Genomic DNA, 19205 nt, shown 5'->3' with positions numbered 1-19205 from the left:
ATCATCAAAATTAAACGAAATAAACATTTGAAATATATGAGTTTGTATGTAATGTATGAATATAATATACAAGTTTCACTTTTTAAATGGAATTACTGAAATCAATCTACTTTTTCATGATATTCTAATTTTATGACCAGCACCTGTATGTATTTCTTTGTTTTGTTTATATTGTTTTCTTTGTTCACACACTCTTACAGAAATGCCAAAATACCCACGTCGGGTGGCGAGAACGTCCACATGAACAACATTAAAATACAGAGAAAGAACCTGCTTAGCTGAAAGATTCTCCCAGAGAAACTGTAGCTCTTTTATTTCTTAAGCACCGTTTAGTTTCCTCTCAGTTTGTAACCATTTCAGCACTCAGAATTTATTGGTTCAGATGTTCTCTGTTCGGAAAGCAACAAAAAAAGAAATACCACTGTCTCACCACTAGGTGGTGATACTGTCAACAAAAAGTGACGCAAAAACACAAAGAAACTTTTCTGAGAATAACTAAATATTCTCCCAAAACAATTGTTAGTCTTTTTTTTCTTTACACCATCGACCACTAAACCCAACTTATGAACTTTTCCATCGTAAATTTAAAGTTTAATGGCAGCAGAATCCAGGGTAAAGCGAAGAAAGACTTAGACAAACGGCTGAAACGGCTCCATTGTTGTTTCTGAAGTGAAAAGGAGTCGGGAGCATTCCATGAAGTCGACTGCCACTTTATTGCTTTTCAAACTCTTTATCAGTCGAGTCTGCGCAAAGACGGCAGAAATGAAATCTCAAAAACTTAGTTTGGTAACTGTTGGTAAAAAAATAATTTTCCCCTGTGGATCGGAGGACCAAACAGTTTGTTTCATAAGTGATTCATGTTCTTCTAAACTTAAATCTCTACAGGACGTAGATGTGCAAATTAGTGACAAAGTTGTTTTTTCCCTCCTGTCAAAACTTAGTCCATTCAGACTTTTATTAATGTCCTTTTCTGCTCTTCAACCATCATATATTTGTTGCTGTCCTCGTTGTTACGTGATGCGATGTGTTCGTGACGTTAGTTACTGAGTCGTTTATTCTGAACATCTTTGTGTTGATGTGGGGATTGTACAGGTTTACCCTTTAAATTCACATTAAGCCAGCCGCTCAGAGGCTTTATCCTGGCAGGTGTCGTTGGTTTTAGGCGCCTGACGAGGGTTCTTGTGTCATATTTTGCTCAGTGTGAGCAGGACGGAACAATATTCCTCCACTTTTTGTTTTCAGCTCCGTGTGCCGTGCAGCCATGTGGGATCTTGGCTGTTTTTAAATCATCAAAGTGTGATTAAAAAAAATCTGGCATGGAGAACATTTACATAATGCAGATTTGCAGAGCGGCTGTTGATACGAAGATGATGTGATTATCTCGCCTTTTTTTTTTTTTTTTCTTTCTTCTTCTTGGGGAAAAATACACGCAAATATTGTGTTTTAATAATTGAACACGTAGCGGTGATTGAAGTCTCCTTCGCGCCGCGTAATCAAATTATCCTCTGAGGCTGAGGCTGTAATTGGGTTCAGATGTTTTGCCGTGAGTTTCAGTTCAGCGGGGTTGCCTCCGACTCTCGTTCATCTTTGGGATTTATTCCGCCTTGAAGAACAAGGAAATGCTCAGAAATGAACTCGTCATGAAGAAGAACTGCAGGCATTTCAGTTTGATTGAATAGGTCGACTGAGGGACTATGAAGCGCTTTTTTGTGTTTTTTTTTTTTGTGTTTTTTCACTGTTTCTCTGCTGCTTGTTAATATGTGAAGGTTTGGTTGCTGGGTGGCATTTAGGAGATAAATTAGAGTCTCATTGTAATGTGTGGAAATGGCAATTACCTCTGCGGGGTTGTCATTTTGTGGGTATTTCTGTGACAATTTAAATCTCCCTGGTATAATCTTTGACCTTATCAGGGCAGGTTGTCTCCATAGAGACTAAAATAAAATTAAGCCTTTGGATAATGCTTCAGGCTGCAATCTTAGGTTGCTTCAATAGTAAAAAATCTTCTGCATTTTTTATTTATTCAGTTTTTTTCTTATCTGCAGTAAACATTAAAGGGACGGGAAACCATTTGCTTTATACATACGCAGAACTCAAGGACTTGGAAGGCGACGTACGATCGTTCCCGCAATAAAATCTTTTCATTCTGACTCAAGTTGTTTAAAAATTTAACATTTTCGCACAGAAAGAAAGACACTTGTTTAACTTTGAAGAAGTCTTTCAACCTGATTTCACAACAAAACTCACATTTCCATTTGTCTAAAGTTTCAGCGTTTCAGTTTTACAATAAATTCCCCCCTAAAGTATATTTTTACTGTTTTTTTTTTTTCCACTTGGAGCAAAGTCTTTGTCTTCCACAACCCATTGAACATCTTTATCAGTGGCTGTGATGATGATTTGCTTCCATTTCTCAAATTTGGTGATCAATTCCATTTTTTTAAATCGTACGATTCAAGTTGCTCGCACATCTTTAAAAAGCCGTTGTCGGCGCGGGAACTTGTGTCACCGGCGGAGCCTCTCAGGAGCCTCGGCGTGTCCGGGGGTGGGAGGTGTCGTCCATGATGGATGGCAGCTTGGCTGGAGGCCTTCGCTGTGTCTGTGGACTCCCCAGGACGGAGCTGGCATTGCTGATCCATTTATTCAGCCTTTTCATCCCTCTCCACGGCTGCTCCTGCCCCAAGAGACAACTGCATTCTGTAAACAAGAGCTGATGCCAACACAGCGTCACGGAGTGTTTTTAACGATACTCCAGGGCATCTTTAGTGTTTCTCTGGTCCGCTTTGCTGTTTAGGTGAACACCAAAGGTTTTATGGCAGTTCAGTTCTTTCTAGTAATGTATAAACGTAGCACAGGAAGTAAAGAAATTTGTGTTTGGTGGATTATTTCTTGGCAATAAATCTCATAGTGCTGGAAAGCCTCTTTATTTCTCCTTCAGTGGTGGTGAAATCTTCTCTGCCAAACGGCTTATTCTGCTGGTGCCTCTTGTGTTGAGCTTCTGGTCCCTCAGGTGCTGACATTCAGGTGCACGATTAGCACCTGAGAGGAACCAGCGGAAATCCCACACCTCCGCAGTCTGGGACTGAACTCTGTCCTCTATGATGCCAGCGCTCACCTCCACAGAGCCGGGTTTTATCAGAGACCACCTCCACGGTTTGGGGGTGAAGAGGACGGACTGACCTGAACCCCACTGAACACCTGGGGGGGTCAGTTCGGCGTGCCGTTCGGTCCAGACTGACGGAAACAACAAATGCTGGTCAGAGAACAGGACGCCATCCCGCAGCAGGGTGTGACCGAGCTGGTGAGCGGCATGAAGAGGAGGAGGTGCCAGGCTGTTGTGGCTGTGTATGGTTCTTCCACATGCTACTGAGGCCCCTGATTGTTGAATTAAAAAACTGTTAAATTGCCAATTTGTCTCATTTCTTCAGGCTTCAATCATCCAACCCAAAAATCAACAATAGCAGAATATCTCACATATTTTGCTCAACCTACAAATGCATTTTTATAACAAATTTAGTCCCATTTAAAGGGAAATAAACAGGTTTTCCAAATGTATAAAGTTTATTGCCAAGAAGCATTGTTACAAAAAAGAAATAACTAACCAAACACAAGTTTTCTTCCTTTTTGTGCTAAGTTTATATATATCTACATCTATATATTCACCTTATTTCCTCTGAAGGTACAAACTTTGTGAGTTTTTGTGTAATTTTGCTTCACTGTCGCCATCAGGTTAGATTTGTCTGCTCCCAAGCACCCGTTTCCCCACATGTCTCTAACGCGTTGTGTGTTTGTGTTGGTGCAGAATAATGTGGATGTGTGGCGGTTTTATTTGACAGAGAACTGAACTGAGCGAACAAACTTGTTCAGCTGCAGACTGAAGCTGATCGATTGTTGCTCCCAGTTGGGAGGGACAATTCTTGAGTGTCACTATTGATTCAGTGGCTGTGAAAGCCACTCTCACACACACACACACATGCCGGTTCGAGAGCCCGGTTGAGTTTTATATGTGCAGTTTAAACAAGTCCTCTAATGTCTGTCCTTCCTTTTCCTCAGAGACGAAAGCTGAGCTGGAGGATCTAATGGCAGACATCAAGAAACTGGCCAACAAAATACGCTCCAAATTAAAGAGTAAGTATTTCCTTTCTAAGGATCTAAGAAACTAAAATTTTCTATTAGTTAAATGTCTGGTATCTTGTTTTTTTATTTGTCTGAATTTAATGAAAGGGTTTAATCTGCCCAATGTCAGCAATACATCCATCCCATTCTAAACTAGGCATGGGCCAGTATGAGACCCTGCTGGTTAGAGGACCTGGAGTAAAAATACTACAGTTTCACTTTATTAAAACATTCAATTAAAGGCCTAACATTCCTTGAAGGAATGCTTGTCGCCCTTTGCCTTCCATGTGAGTATTTTAGCTTCAACTCATCTCCTGTTATGAGTTGTAGCCATTTGGTTCAAACCTTAATAACAGTGGTCTCCAATCCTGGTCCTCGAGGGCCACCATCCTGCATGTTTTCTTTATTTCTCTGCTCCAACACACCTGATTCAGTGGTTAAATCACCTCTTCATGTTCTGCAGAAGCCTGTTAATCGCCCATTGATTCAAATCAGGTGTGTTGGAGCAGAGAAACAAGGAAAACCTGCAGGATGGTGGCCCTTGAGGACCAGGATTGGAGACCCCTGCTTAACAATAACATCATGCACAAGTTCATCCAATGCAGCAAGATGTCGCACTCAGAGTATGTGTTGTGAATGACTCTCAGCTACTACCACACCGGATTTTAGCTCAATACCTGTTGAGTTGGCTGAGTTGTAGCCATGTCTGTGTTGGCTGATGTTGATTAGCTGTGGCAGCCATTTAAGATTTTAGGCCAAAAGTACCAAAAAATATCACAGCTATTAACTTTTTGATTAATAGAAATGTTCTTTTTTTCTTGTTTTCTATCTTAAAGACTAATTTCTTCACTCTGGGGTTTGAATGAACCTGAAATTATAATTATAATGGCTTCTTAGGAACCAGTTTATGAAGAAAATACTAAAAAAAAACAGCTGATCGTACATCCTGTAGGGCAATAAGTCGTCTCTGTTGGATTCAGGGGAGGACAACTGGTTCAAGTGAAGACAGAGGGACACGGTGGACAGTGGGACATTTGTCAGCCGAAGGACAGTCTGATTTAATCGTGTGGATTCTGGGCAGAAAGATGAGACGTTTTATATCGTTCTGTACTGATGTAGCAGTGAATTGCTGTTGTCACATCTGTTTGGTTTACTTGTTTGGTTCTGTTTGGGTACGAGGAGGAAGAGGTGAGGAGGAAGGTGAGGAGGAGGTGAGGAGGAAGGTGAGGAGGAAGGTGAGGAGGAAGGTGACGAGGTTTTTACCCACGTCTGTCAGTGTATATGTTGGAGTGTCTGCCTGTCACCGGAGTATCTCATTAACCAGAGGACGGATTTCGAGGAAACGTTCATCTGACTGACTTTTGGAACCAGCTCACATCAAGATGGCCGCCAAACGTTGTGGAGCTGAACAGTGTTTGATGTCCTGTTGCCTCGTTTGTAATGGATAAAGATGGAGCGACAACTCGACGTTGTAAATCCCACCGTGATGTCACCACGTCAGCTGCTCAGACAGAAAAGAAAGATGGCTGCCGCAGCCTGCCCACCTTAGAAAACAGTAAAAACTGCTACAATTTCGTCAAACCTTTGAGTTTAATTTGATGCAGCGGTTAATGAGAGTCATCCTCGGCATGTTCCCCGACGCTGCGTGAGATCTTGGATAAATGTTTTTTGTCAACGCCGTCATTTATAAACATCAGAGGATTTTAGTTGAAAAGTACGGTGGCCCTGAGGTGCAAAGCACTACAACATTAAAAAAAACACTACAACATTAACAAAAACACTACAACATTAANTTTTAAATGTTGTAGTGTTTTTGTTAATGTTGTAGTGTTTTTTTTAAATGTTGTAGTGTTTTTGTTAATGTTGTAGTGTTTTTTTTAAATGTTGTAGTGTTTTTGTTAATGTTGTAGTGTTTTTTTTAAATGTTGTAGTGTTTTTGTTAATGTTGTAGTGTTTTTTTTAAATGTTGTAGTGTTTTTGTTAATGTTGTAGTGTTTTTTTTAAATGTTGTAGTGTTTTTGTTAATGTTGTAGTGTTTTTTTTAAATGTTGTAGTGTTTTTGTTAATGTTGTAGTGTTTTTTTTAAATGTTGTAGTGTTTTTGTTAATGTTGTAGTGTTTTTTTTAAATGTTGTAGTGTTTTTGTTAATGTTGTAGTGTTTTTTTTAAATGTTGTAGTGTTTTTGTTAATGTTGTAGTGTTTTTTTTAAATGTTGTAGTGTTTTTGTTAATGTTGTAGTGTTTTTTTTAAATGTTGTAGTGTTTTTGTTAATGTTGTAGTGTTTTTTTTAAATGTTGTAGTGTTTTTGTTAATGTTGTAGTGTTTTTTTTAAATGTTGTAGTGTTTTTGTTAATGTTGTAGTGTTTTTTTTAAATGTTGTAGTGTTTTTGTTAATGTTGTAGTGTTTTTTTTAAATGTTGTAGTGTTTTTGTTAATGTTGTAGTGTTTTTTTTAAATGTTGTAGTGTTTTTGTTAATGTTGTAGTGTTTTTTTTAAATGTTGTAGTGTTTTTGTTAATGTTGTAGTGTTTTTTTTAAATGTTGTAGTGTTTTTGTTAATGTTGTAGTGTTTTTTTTAAATGTTGTAGTGTTTTTGTTAATGTTGTAGTGTTTTTTTTAAATGTTGTAGTGTTTTTGTTAATGTTGTAGTGTTTTTTTTAAATGTTGTAGTGTTTTTGTTAATGTTGTAGTGTTTTTTTTAAATGTTGTAGTGTTTTTGTTAATGTTGTAGTGTTTTTTTTAAATGTTGTAGTGTTTTTGTTAATGTTGTAGTGTTTTTTTTAAATGTTGTAGTGTTTTTGTTAATGTTGTAGTGTTTTTTTTAAATGTTGTAGTGTTTTTGTTAATGTTGTAGTGTTTTTTTTAAATGTTGTAGTGTTTTTGTTAATGTTGTAGTGTTTTTTTTAAATGTTGTAGTGTTTTTGTTAATGTTGTAGTGTTTTTTTTAAATGTTGTAGTGTTTTTGTTAATGTTGTAGTGTTTTTTTTAAATGTTGTAGTGTTTTTGTTAATGTTGTAGTGTTTTTTTTAAATGTTGTAGTGTTTTTGTTAATGTTGTAGTGTTTTTTTTAAATGTTGTAGTGTTTTTGTTAATGTTGTAGTGTTTTTTTTAAATGTTGTAGTGTTTTTGTTAATGTTGTAGTGTTTTTTTTAAATGTTGTAGTGTTTTTGTTAATGTTGTAGTGTTTTTTTTAAATGTTGTAGTGTTTTTGTTAATGTTGTAGTGTTTTTTTTAAATGTTGTAGTGTTTTTGTTAATGTTGTAGTGTTTTTTTTAAATGTTGTAGTGTTTTTGTTAATGTTGTAGTGTTTTTTTTAAATGTTGTAGTGTTTTTGTTAATGTTGTAGTGTTTTTTTTAAATGTTGTAGTGTTTTTGTTAATGTTGTAGTGTTTTTTTTAAATGTTGTAGTGTTTTTGTTAATGTTGTAGTGTTTTTTTTAAATGTTGTAGTGTTTTTGTTAATGTTGTAGTGTTTTTTTTAAATGTTGTAGTGTTTTTGTTAATGTTGTAGTGTTTTTTTTAAATGTTGTAGTGTTTTTGTTAATGTTGTAGTGTTTTTTTTAAATGTTGTAGTGTTTTTGTTAATGTTGTAGTGTTTTTTTTAAATGTTGTAGTGTTTTTGTTAATGTTGTAGTGTTTTTTTTAAATGTTGTAGTGTTTTTGTTAATGTTGTAGTGTTTTTTTTAAATGTTGTAGTGTTTTTGTTAATGTTGTAGTGTTTTTTTTAAATGTTGTAGTGTTTTTGTTAATGTTGTAGTGTTTTTTTTAAATGTTGTAGTGTTTTTGTTAATGTTGTAGTGTTTTTTTTAAATGTTGTAGTGTTTTTGTTAATGTTGTAGTGTTTTTTTTAAATGTTGTAGTGTTTTTGTTAATGTTGTAGTGTTTTTTTTAAATGTTGTAGTGTTTTTGTTAATGTTGTAGTGTTTTTTTTAAATGTTGTAGTGTTTTTGTTAATGTTGTAGTGTTTTTTTTAAATGTTGTAGTGTTTTTGTTAATGTTGTAGTGTTTTTTTTAAATGTTGTAGTGTTTTTGTTAATGTTGTAGTGTTTTTTTTAAATGTTGTAGTGTTTTTGTTAATGTTGTAGTGTTTTTTTTAAATGTTGTAGTGTTTTTGTTAATGTTGTAGTGTTTTTTTTAAATGTTGTAGTGTTTTTGTTAATGTTGTAGTGTTTTTTTTAAATGTTGTAGTGTTTTTGTTAATGTTGTAGTGTTTTTTTTAAATGTTGTAGTGTTTTTGTTAATGTTGTAGTGTTTTTTTTAAATGTTGTAGTGTTTTTGTTAATGTTGTAGTGTTTTTTTTAAATGTTGTAGTGTTTTTGTTAATGTTGTAGTGTTTTTTTTAAATGTTGTAGTGTTTTTGTTAATGTTGTAGTGTTTTTTTTAAATGTTGTAGTGTTTTTGTTAATGTTGTAGTGTTTTTTTTAAATGTTGTAGTGTTTTTGTTAATGTTGTAGTGTTTTTTTTAAATGTTGTAGTGTTTTTGTTAATGTTGTAGTGTTTTTTTTAAATGTTGTAGTGTTTTTGTTAATGTTGTAGTGTTTTTTTTAAATGTTGTAGTGTTTTTGTTAATGTTGTAGTGTTTTTTTTAAATGTTGTAGTGTTTTTGTTAATGTTGTAGTGTTTTTTTTAAATGTTGTAGTGTTTTTGTTAATGTTGTAGTGTTTTTTTTAAATGTTGTAGTGTTTTTGTTAATGTTGTAGTGTTTTTTTTAAATGTTGTAGTGTTTTTGTTAATGTTGTAGTGTTTTTTTTAAATGTTGTAGTGTTTTTGTTAATGTTGTAGTGTTTTTTTTAAATGTTGTAGTGTTTTTGTTAATGTTGTAGTGTTTTTTTTAAATGTTGTAGTGTTTTTGTTAATGTTGTAGTGTTTTTTTTAAATGTTGTAGTGTTTTTGTTAATGTTGTAGTGTTTTTTTTAAATGTTGTAGTGTTTTTGTTAATGTTGTAGTGTTTTTTTTAAATGTTGTAGTGTTTTTGTTAATGTTGTAGTGTTTTTTTTAAATGTTGTAGTGTTTTTGTTAATGTTGTAGTGTTTTTTTTAAATGTTGTAGTGTTTTTGTTAATGTTGTAGTGTTTTTTTTAAATGTTGTAGTGTTTTTGTTAATGTTGTAGTGTTTTTTTTAAATGTTGTAGTGTTTTTGTTAATGTTGTAGTGTTTTTTTTAAATGTTGTAGTGTTTTTGTTAATGTTGTAGTGTTTTTTTTAAATGTTGTAGTGTTTTTGTTAATGTTGTAGTGTTTTTTTTAAATGTTGTAGTGTTTTTGTTAATGTTGTAGTGTTTTTTTTAAATGTTGTAGTGTTTTTGTTAATGTTGTAGTGTTTTTTTTAAATGTTGTAGTGTTTTTGTTAATGTTGTAGTGTTTTTTTTAAATGTTGTAGTGTTTTTGTTAATGTTGTAGTGTTTTTTTTAAATGTTGTAGTGTTTTTGTTAATGTTGTAGTGTTTTTTTTAAATGTTGTAGTGTTTTTGTTAATGTTGTAGTGTTTTTTTTAAATGTTGTAGTGTTTTTGTTAATGTTGTAGTGTTTTTTTTAAATGTTGTAGTGTTTTTGTTAATGTTGTAGTGTTTTTTTTAAATGTTGTAGTGTTTTTGTTAATGTTGTAGTGTTTTTTTTAAATGTTGTAGTGTTTTTGTTAATGTTGTAGTGTTTTTTTTAAATGTTGTAGTGTTTTTGTTAATGTTGTAGTGTTTTTTTTAAATGTTGTAGTGTTTTTGTTAATGTTGTAGTGTTTTTTTTAAATGTTGTAGTGTTTTTGTTAATGTTGTAGTGTTTTTTTTAAATGTTGTAGTGTTTTTGTTAATGTTGTAGTGTTTTTTTTAAATGTTGTAGTGTTTTTGTTAATGTTGTAGTGTTTTTTTTAAATGTTGTAGTGTTTTTGTTAATGTTGTAGTGTTTTTTTTAAATGTTGTAGTGTTTTTGTTAATGTTGTAGTGTTTTTTTTAAATGTTGTAGTGTTTTTGTTAATGTTGTAGTGTTTTTTTTAAATGTTGTAGTGTTTTTGTTAATGTTGTAGTGTTTTTTTTAAATGTTGTAGTGTTTTTGTTAATGTTGTAGTGTTTTTTTTAAATGTTGTAGTGTTTTTGTTAATGTTGTAGTGTTTTTTTTAAATGTTGTAGTGTTTTTGTTAATGTTGTAGTGTTTTTTTTAAATGTTGTAGTGTTTTTGTTAATGTTGTAGTGTTTTTTTTAAATGTTGTAGTGTTTTTGTTAATGTTGTAGTGTTTTTTTTAAATGTTGTAGTGTTTTTGTTAATGTTGTAGTGTTTTTTTTAAATGTTGTAGTGTTTTTGTTAATGTTGTAGTGTTTTTTTTAAATGTTGTAGTGTTTTTGTTAATGTTGTAGTGTTTTTTTTAAATGTTGTAGTGTTTTTGTTAATGTTGTAGTGTTTTTTTTAAATGTTGTAGTGTTTTTGTTAATGTTGTAGTGTTTTTTTTAAATGTTGTAGTGTTTTTGTTAATGTTGTAGTGTTTTTTTTAAATGTTGTAGTGTTTTTGTTAATGTTGTAGTGTTTTTTTTAAATGTTGTAGTGTTTTTGTTAATGTTGTAGTGTTTTTTTTAAATGTTGTAGTGTTTTTGTTAATGTTGTAGTGTTTTTTTTAAATGTTGTAGTGTTTTTGTTAATGTTGTAGTGTTTTTTTTAAATGTTGTAGTGTTTTTGTTAATGTTGTAGTGTTTTTTTTAAATGTTGTAGTGTTTTTGTTAATGTTGTAGTGTTTTTTTTAAATGTTGTAGTGTTTTTGTTAATGTTGTAGTGTTTTTTTTAAATGTTGTAGTGTTTTTGTTAATGTTGTAGTGTTTTTTTTAAATGTTGTAGTGTTTTTGTTAATGTTGTAGTGTTTTTTTTAAATGTTGTAGTGTTTTTGTTAATGTTGTAGTGTTTTTTTTAAATGTTGTAGTGTTTTTGTTAATGTTGTAGTGTTTTTTTTAAATGTTGTAGTGTTTTTGTTAATGTTGTAGTGTTTTTTTTAAATGTTGTAGTGTTTTTGTTAATGTTGTAGTGTTTTTTTTAAATGTTGTAGTGTTTTTGTTAATGTTGTAGTGTTTTTTTTAAATGTTGTAGTGTTTTTGTTAATGTTGTAGTGTTTTTTTTAAATGTTGTAGTGTTTTTGTTAATGTTGTAGTGTTTTTTTTAAATGTTGTAGTGTTTTTGTTAATGTTGTAGTGTTTTTTTTAAATGTTGTAGTGTTTTTGTTAATGTTGTAGTGTTTTTTTTAAATGTTGTAGTGTTTTTGTTAATGTTGTAGTGTTTTTTTTAAATGTTGTAGTGTTTTTGTTAATGTTGTAGTGTTTTTTTTAAATGTTGTAGTGTTTTTGTTAATGTTGTAGTGTTTTTTTTAAATGTTGTAGTGTTTTTGTTAATGTTGTAGTGTTTTTTTTAAATGTTGTAGTGTTTTTGTTAATGTTGTAGTGTTTTTTTTAAATGTTGTAGTGTTTTTGTTAATGTTGTAGTGTTTTTTTTAAATGTTGTAGTGTTTTTGTTAATGTTGTAGTGTTTTTTTTAAATGTTGTAGTGTTTTTGTTAATGTTGTAGTGTTTTTTTTAAATGTTGTAGTGTTTTTGTTAATGTTGTAGTGTTTTTTTTAAATGTTGTAGTGTTTTTGTTAATGTTGTAGTGTTTTTTTTAAATGTTGTAGTGTTTTTGTTAATGTTGTAGTGTTTTTTTTAAATGTTGTAGTGTTTTTGTTAATGTTGTAGTGTTTTTTTTAAATGTTGTAGTGTTTTTGTTAATGTTGTAGTGTTTTTTTTAAATGTTGTAGTGTTTTTGTTAATGTTGTAGTGTTTTTTTTAAATGTTGTAGTGTTTTTGTTAATGTTGTAGTGTTTTTTTTAAATGTTGTAGTGTTTTTGTTAATGTTGTAGTGTTTTTTTTAAATGTTGTAGTGTTTTTGTTAATGTTGTAGTGTTTTTTTTAAATGTTGTAGTGTTTTTGTTAATGTTGTAGTGTTTTTTTTAAATGTTGTAGTGTTTTTGTTAATGTTGTAGTGTTTTTTTTAAATGTTGTAGTGTTTTTGTTAATGTTGTAGTGTTTTTTTTAAATGTTGTAGTGTTTTTGTTAATGTTGTAGTGTTTTTTTTAAATGTTGTAGTGTTTTTGTTAATGTTGTAGTGTTTTTTTTAAATGTTGTAGTGTTTTTGTTAATGTTGTAGTGTTTTTTTTAAATGTTGTAGTGTTTTTGTTAATGTTGTAGTGTTTTTTTTAAATGTTGTAGTGTTTTTGTTAATGTTGTAGTGTTTTTTTTAAATGTTGTAGTGTTTTTGTTAATGTTGTAGTGTTTTTTTTAAATGTTGTAGTGTTTTTGTTAATGTTGTAGTGTTTTTTTTAAATGTTGTAGTGTTTTTGTTAATGTTGTAGTGTTTTTTTTAAATGTTGTAGTGTTTTTGTTAATGTTGTAGTGTTTTTTTTAAATGTTGTAGTGTTTTTGTTAATGTTGTAGTGTTTTTTTTAAATGTTGTAGTGTTTTTGTTAATGTTGTAGTGTTTTTTTTAAATGTTGTAGTGTTTTTGTTAATGTTGTAGTGTTTTTTTTAAATGTTGTAGTGTTTTTGTTAATGTTGTAGTGTTTTTTTTAAATGTTGTAGTGTTTTTGTTAATGTTGTAGTGTTTTTTTTAAATGTTGTAGTGTTTTTGTTAATGTTGTAGTGTTTTTTTTAAATGTTGTAGTGTTTTTGTTAATGTTGTAGTGTTTTTTTTAAATGTTGTAGTGTTTTTGTTAATGTTGTAGTGTTTTTTTTAAATGTTGTAGTGTTTTTGTTAATGTTGTAGTGTTTTTTTTAAATGTTGTAGTGTTTTTGTTAATGTTGTAGTGTTTTTTTTAAATGTTGTAGTGTTTTTGTTAATGTTGTAGTGTTTTTTTTAAATGTTGTAGTGTTTTTGTTAATGTTGTAGTGTTTTTTTTAAATGTTGTAGTGTTTTTGTTAATGTTGTAGTGTTTTTTTTAAATGTTGTAGTGTTTTTGTTAATGTTGTAGTGTTTTTTTTAAATGTTGTAGTGTTTTTGTTAATGTTGTAGTGTTTTTTTTAAATGTTGTAGTGTTTTTGTTAATGTTGTAGTGTTTTTTTTAAATGTTGTAGTGTTTTTGTTAATGTTGTAGTGTTTTTTTTAAATGTTGTAGTGTTTTTGTTAATGTTGTAGTGTTTTTTTTAAATGTTGTAGTGTTTTTGTTAATGTTGTAGTGTTTTTTTTAAATGTTGTAGTGTTTTTGTTAATGTTGTAGTGTTTTTTTTAAATGTTGTAGTGTTTTTGTTAATGTTGTAGTGTTTTTTTTAAATGTTGTAGTGTTTTTGTTAATGTTGTAGTGTTTTTTTTAAATGTTGTAGTGTTTTTGTTAATGTTGTAGTGTTTTTTTTAAATGTTGTAGTGTTTTTGTTAATGTTGTAGTGTTTTTTTTAAATGTTGTAGTGTTTTTGTTAATGTTGTAGTGTTTTTTTTAAATGTTGTAGTGTTTTTGTTAATGTTGTAGTGTTTTTTTTAAATGTTGTAGTGTTTTTGTTAATGTTGTAGTGTTTTTTTTAAATGTTGTAGTGTTTTTGTTAATGTTGTAGTGTTTTTTTTAAATGTTGTAGTGTTTTTGTTAATGTTGTAGTGTTTTTTTTAAATGTTGTAGTGTTTTTGTTAATGTTGTAGTGTTTTTTTTAAATGTTGTAGTGTTTTTGTTAATGTTGTAGTGTTTTTTTTAAATGTTGTAGTGTTTTTGTTAATGTTGTAGTGTTTTTTTTAAATGTTGTAGTGTTTTTGTTAATGTTGTAGTGTTTTTTTTAAATGTTGTAGTGTTTTTGTTAATGTTGTAGTGTTTTTTTTAAATGTTGTAGTGTTTTTGTTAATGTTGTAGTGTTTTTTTTAAATGTTGTAGTGTTTTTGTTAATGTTGTAGTGTTTTTTTTAAATGTTGTAGTGTTTTTGTTAATGTTGTAGTGTTTTTTTTAAATGTTGTAGTGTTTTTGTTAATGTTGTAGTGTTTTTTTTAAATGTTGTAGTGTTTTTGTTAATGTTGTAGTGTTTTTTTTAAATGTTGTAGTGTTTTTGTTAATGTTGTAGTGTTTTTTTTAAATGTTGTAGTGTTTTTGTTAATGTTGTAGTGTTTTTTTTAAATGTTGTAGTGTTTTTGTTAATGTTGTAGTGTTTTTTTTAAATGTTGTAGTGTTTTTGTTAATGTTGTAGTGTTTTTTTTAAATGTTGTAGTGTTTTTGTTAATGTTGTAGTGTTTTTTTTAAATGTTGTAGTGTTTTTGTTAATGTTGTAGTGTTTTTTTTAAATGTTGTAGTGTTTTTGTTAATGTTGTAGTGTTTTTTTTAAATGTTGTAGTGTTTTTGTTAATGTTGTAGTGTTTTTTTTAAATGTTGTAGTGTTTTTGTTAATGTTGTAGTGTTTTTTTTAAATGTTGTAGTGTTTTTGTTAATGTTGTAGTGTTTTTTTTAAATGTTGTAGTGTTTTTGTTAATGTTGTAGTGTTTTTTTTAAATGTTGTAGTGTTTTTGTTAATGTTGTAGTGTTTTTTTTAAATGTTGTAGTGTTTTTGTTAATGTTGTAGTGTTTTTTTTAAATGTTGTAGTGTTTTTGTTAATGTTGTAGTGTTTTTTTTAAATGTTGTAGTGTTTTTGTTAATGTTGTAGTGTTTTTTTTAAATGTTGTAGTGTTTTTGTTAATGTTGTAGTGTTTTTTTTAAATGTTGTAGTGTTTTTGTTAATGTTGTAGTGTTTTTTTTAAATGTTGTAGTGTTTTTGTTAATGTTGTAGTGTTTTTTTTAAATGTTGTAGTGTTTTTGTTAATGTTGTAGTGTTTTTTTTAAATGTTGTAGTGTTTTTGTTAATGTTGTAGTGTTTTTTTTAAATGTTGTAGTGTTTTTGTTAATGTTGTAGTGTTTTTTTTAAATGTTGTAGTGTTTTTGTTAATGTTGTAGTGTTTTTTTTAAATGTTGTAGTGTTTTTGTTAATGTTGTAGTGTTTTTTTTAAATGTTGTAGTGTTTTTGTTAATGTTGTAGTGTTTTTTTTAAATGTTGTAGTGTTTTTGTTAATGTTGTAGTGTTTTTTTTAAATGTTGTAGTGTTTTTGTTAATGTTGTAGTGTTTTTTTTAAATGTTGTAGTGTTTTTGTTAATGTTGTAGTGTTTTTTTTAAATGTTGTAGTGTTTTTGTTAATGTTGTAGTGTTTTTTTTAAATGTTGTAGTGTTTTTGTTAATGTTGTAGTGTTTTTTTTAAATGTTGTAGTGTTTTTGTTAATGTTGTAGTGTTTTTTTTAAATGTTGTAGTGTTTTTGTTAATGTTGTAGTGTTTTTTTTAAATGTTGTAGTGTTTTTGTTAATGTTGTAGTGTTTTTTTTAAATGTTGTAGTGTTTTTGTTAATGTTGTAGTGTTTTTTTTAAATGTTGTAGTGTTTTTGTTAATGTTGTAGTGTTTTTTTTAAATGTTGTAGTGTTTTTGTTAATGTTGTAGTGTTTTTTTTAAATGTTGTAGTGTTTTTGTTAATGTTGTAGTGTTTTTTTTAAATGTTGTAGTGTTTTTGTTAATGTTGTAGTGTTTTTTTTAAATGTTGTAGTGTTTTTGTTAATGTTGTAGTGTTTTTTTTAAATGTTGTAGTGTTTTTGTTAATGTTGTAGTGTTTTTTTTAAATGTTGTAGTGTTTTTGTTAATGTTGTAGTGTTTTTTTTAAATGTTGTAGTGTTTTTGTTAATGTTGTAGTGTTTTTTTTAAATGTTGTAGTGTTTTTGTTAATGTTGTAGTGTTTTTTTTAAATGTTGTAGTGTTTTTGTTAATGTTGTAGTGTTTTTTTTAAATGTTGTAGTGTTTTTGTTAATGTTGTAGTGTTTTTTTTAAATGTTGTAGTGTTTTTGTTAATGTTGTAGTGTTTTTTTTAAATGTTGTAGTGTTTTTGTTAATGTTGTAGTGTTTTTTTTAAATGTTGTAGTGTTTTTGTTAATGTTGTAGTGTTTTTTTTAAATGTTGTAGTGTTTTTGTTAATGTTGTAGTGTTTTTTTTAAATGTTGTAGTGTTTTTGTTAATGTTGTAGTGTTTTTTTTAAATGTTGTAGTGTTTTTGTTAATGTTGTAGTGTTTTTTTTAAATGTTGTAGTGTTTTTGTTAATGTTGTAGTGTTTTTTTTAAATGTTGTAGTGTTTTTGTTAATGTTGTAGTGTTTTTTTTAAATGTTGTAGTGTTTTTGTTAATGTTGTAGTGTTTTTTTTAAATGTTGTAGTGTTTTTGTTAATGTTGTAGTGTTTTTTTTAAATGTTGTAGTGTTTTTGTTAATGTTGTAGTGTTTTTTTTAAATGTTGTAGTGTTTTTGTTAATGTTGTAGTGTTTTTTTTAAATGTTGTAGTGTTTTTGTTAATGTTGTAGTGTTTTTTTTAAATGTTGTAGTGTTTTTGTTAATGTTGTAGTGTTTTTTTTAAATGTTGTAGTGTTTTTGTTAATGTTGTAGTGTTTTTTTTAAATGTTGTAGTGTTTTTGTTAATGTTGTAGTGTTTTTTTTAAATGTTGTAGTGTTTTTGTTAATGTTGTAGTGTTTTTTTTAAATGTTGTAGTGTTTTTGTTAATGTTGTAGTGTTTTTTTTAAATGTTGTAGTGTTTTTGTTAATGTTGTAGTGTTTTTTTTAAATGTTGTAGTGTTTTTGTTAATGTTGTAGTGTTTTTTTTAAATGTTGTAGTGTTTTTGTTAATGTTGTAGTGTTTTTTTTAAATGTTGTAGTGTTTTTGTTAATGTTGTAGTGTTTTTTTTAAATGTTGTAGTGTTTTTGTTAATGTTGTAGTGTTTTTTTTAAATGTTGTAGTGTTTTTGTTAATGTTGTAGTGTTTTTTTTAAATGTTGTAGTGTTTTTGTTAATGTTGTAGTGTTTTTTTTAAATGTTGTAGTGTTTTTGTTAATGTTGTAGTGTTTTTTTTAAATGTTGTAGTGTTTTTGTTAATGTTGTAGTGTTTTTTTTAAATGTTGTAGTGTTTTTGTTAATGTTGTAGTGTTTTTTTTAAATGTTGTAGTGTTTTTGTTAATGTTGTAGTGTTTTTTTTAAATGTTGTAGTGTTTTTGTTAATGTTGTAGTGTTTTTTTTAAATGTTGTAGTGTTTTTGTTAATGTTGTAGTGTTTTTTTTAAATGTTGTAGTGTTTTTGTTAATGTTGTAGTGTTTTTTTTAAATGTTGTAGTGTTTTTGTTAATGTTGTAGTGTTTTTTTTAAATGTTGTAGTGTTTTTGTTAATGTTGTAGTGTTTTTTTTAAATGTTGTAGTGTTTTTGTTAATGTTGTAGTGTTTTTTTTAAATGTTGTAGTGTTTTTGTTAATGTTGTAGTGTTTTTTTTAAATGTTGTAGTGTTTTTGTTAATGTTGTAGTGTTTTTTTTAAATGTTGTAGTGTTTTTGTTAATGTTGTAGTGTTTTTTTTAAATGTTGTAGTGTTTTTGTTAATGTTGTAGTGTTTTTTTTAAATGTTGTAGTGTTTTTGTTAATGTTGTAGTGTTTTTTTTAAATGTTGTAGTGTTTTTGTTAATGTTGTAGTGTTTTTTTTAAATGTTGTAGTGTTTTTGTTAATGTTGTAGTGTTTTTGTTAATGTTGTTGTGTTTTTGTTAATGTTGTTGTGTTTTTGTTAATGTTGTAGTGCTTTGCACCTCAGGGCCACCGTACAAAAAGGTTTCTTTTTTTTTTTATCCTATTCTGTGATTTCGCCGTTGGCTCCCACATTATGTTCCTCTTTTTCCTATGTTTTTGGCCGCGCTGTTATCAGCTGAAACCCTGCGGATGTGATGTGTCAGTCACAGACGTAATTTGCTCTTAAAAAAAAAAAACAAATAAAAAAGTAAAGACAGGCCGCTGCTCGTCTGTTTGGGGCTCAGGTGGTGAAGAATGAGGGTCAAAGTAAAATATCTTTATATAGTATCTCAGAGCTACTTCAGAAGGAGACGGAGAGAGGATAATTGACTCATCCTTTGTCCTGCATACCTGCAGCTTACACACACACACACACACACACACTGTGAGCATACATGCAGTGTGTGTACACACAGACTAATATCTGGGTCTCTGCCTGTGGGTCGAACTCTGTGTGCATTGTTCTCGAAAAATCTGACAAATCCTCGAGAATTAGCGTTTCTAAAAACATAAATGATGTTATTAGTTATATTTGATCCATTATTTGGGTTTGAGTAAACGATTAGTGGACAACAAACCTTTGATTTTCCTTTTTTTTTTCCTATTTCTGTGAATCTTTTTCAAACAAGCGGCTCAAATCAGATTGATTCAGTTTGTTTTTTTTTTAACCACCCAGTTCTAAACGAATCGTTCAGATCTTCTGAAGTGGGGTTTTGCGGAAAGGTTATGAACAGTTAATATCTTACCTGTTGTAGACGGCTCTTTGAACGGCCTGAGTTTGAAGAAATATTCATTTTGTAAATGAGCTAACCTCCTCTCTTCAACTTTCTCATTACACGCTTCTTTAATCAGAAATTTTATTATATTCCTGCAGGAAGTGGCCACCAGGCTACACCAGGAGAGCTACAGCTAGCTGCCGCCTCTGTTCAGACTTGCAAACAGCAGTATTCTTCGTCACGTACAGTGTGATGCAGAACTGGCAGTGACGTAAAGAGTTTAAAAAATCAGTTCTTTTAGTCCATGTGTTTGTAGAGACCCTGTTCAGCGGTGCGATCAGGGACCTGATGGATCCGTTCGACTATCGGTCATTTGGAGGAATGTTTTCCGAGGAGGTAACTTTCTGGAGCTGATCAAACTGTCTGTGTGACCCTCGGCCCGTGGGTTACTCTTCACTGCTCGGGTTTTGTTGAAAAAGACGGTAAAATGTGTTGGTTTTTTTTGTTTTACTCTTCTCGTGACGTTACCGGTCGACAAGTCCGCTGAAGATGACCTCTGCTCCTGCCTCTCTGCGTTCTGGGAGAATATCTGGTGATAAACAGGAAACAAAACGCTTTAATTTGTTTCTCTTTCCTGTTTTAAATTGATTTAAAGAGGCAGAACAATGTGACTATTTTTTCTTTTTAATTTTATAATGAAGACAGCATTTGGTAAATCCTGCCTGACCTGCGACGTTTGCTTTTTCCGTCTGGTCTTGTCTGGTCCTTACACTCCTTAATTCATTTTCACAAACTGACATAATTTTTTTTTTTTTT

The 19205-nt window shown here is 29.4% G+C and overlaps 1 protein-coding gene across 6 annotated transcripts in view; it reads left to right on the top strand.

The window, feature by feature from the left end:
- Positions 1–19205, top strand: part of stx1a (syntaxin 1A (brain)) — a 71680-nt gene that overhangs the window by 33077 nt on the left and 19398 nt on the right. For all 6 annotated transcript variants that reach the window (XR_003039474.2, XR_003039475.2, XR_003039472.2 and 3 more), the window contains exon 4: positions 4048–4122. Coding sequence is in view for 3 of the 6 variants with exons in the window: in XM_017424763.3 (XP_017280252.1) it covers positions 4048–4122 (75 nt within the window). In the remaining 3 variants the exon portion in view is untranslated. The remainder of the gene's footprint in view (positions 1–4047; positions 4123–19205) is intronic.

This window comes from Kryptolebias marmoratus, linkage group LG2 (assembly GCF_001649575.2).
Source record: "Kryptolebias marmoratus isolate JLee-2015 linkage group LG2, ASM164957v2, whole genome shotgun sequence".
In the NCBI taxonomy this organism is placed as follows: Eukaryota; Metazoa; Chordata; class Actinopteri; order Cyprinodontiformes; family Rivulidae; genus Kryptolebias; species Kryptolebias marmoratus.
Note: the sequence above shows the minus strand (reverse complement) of the source record. Positions and strands in the feature narration are given on the sequence as shown.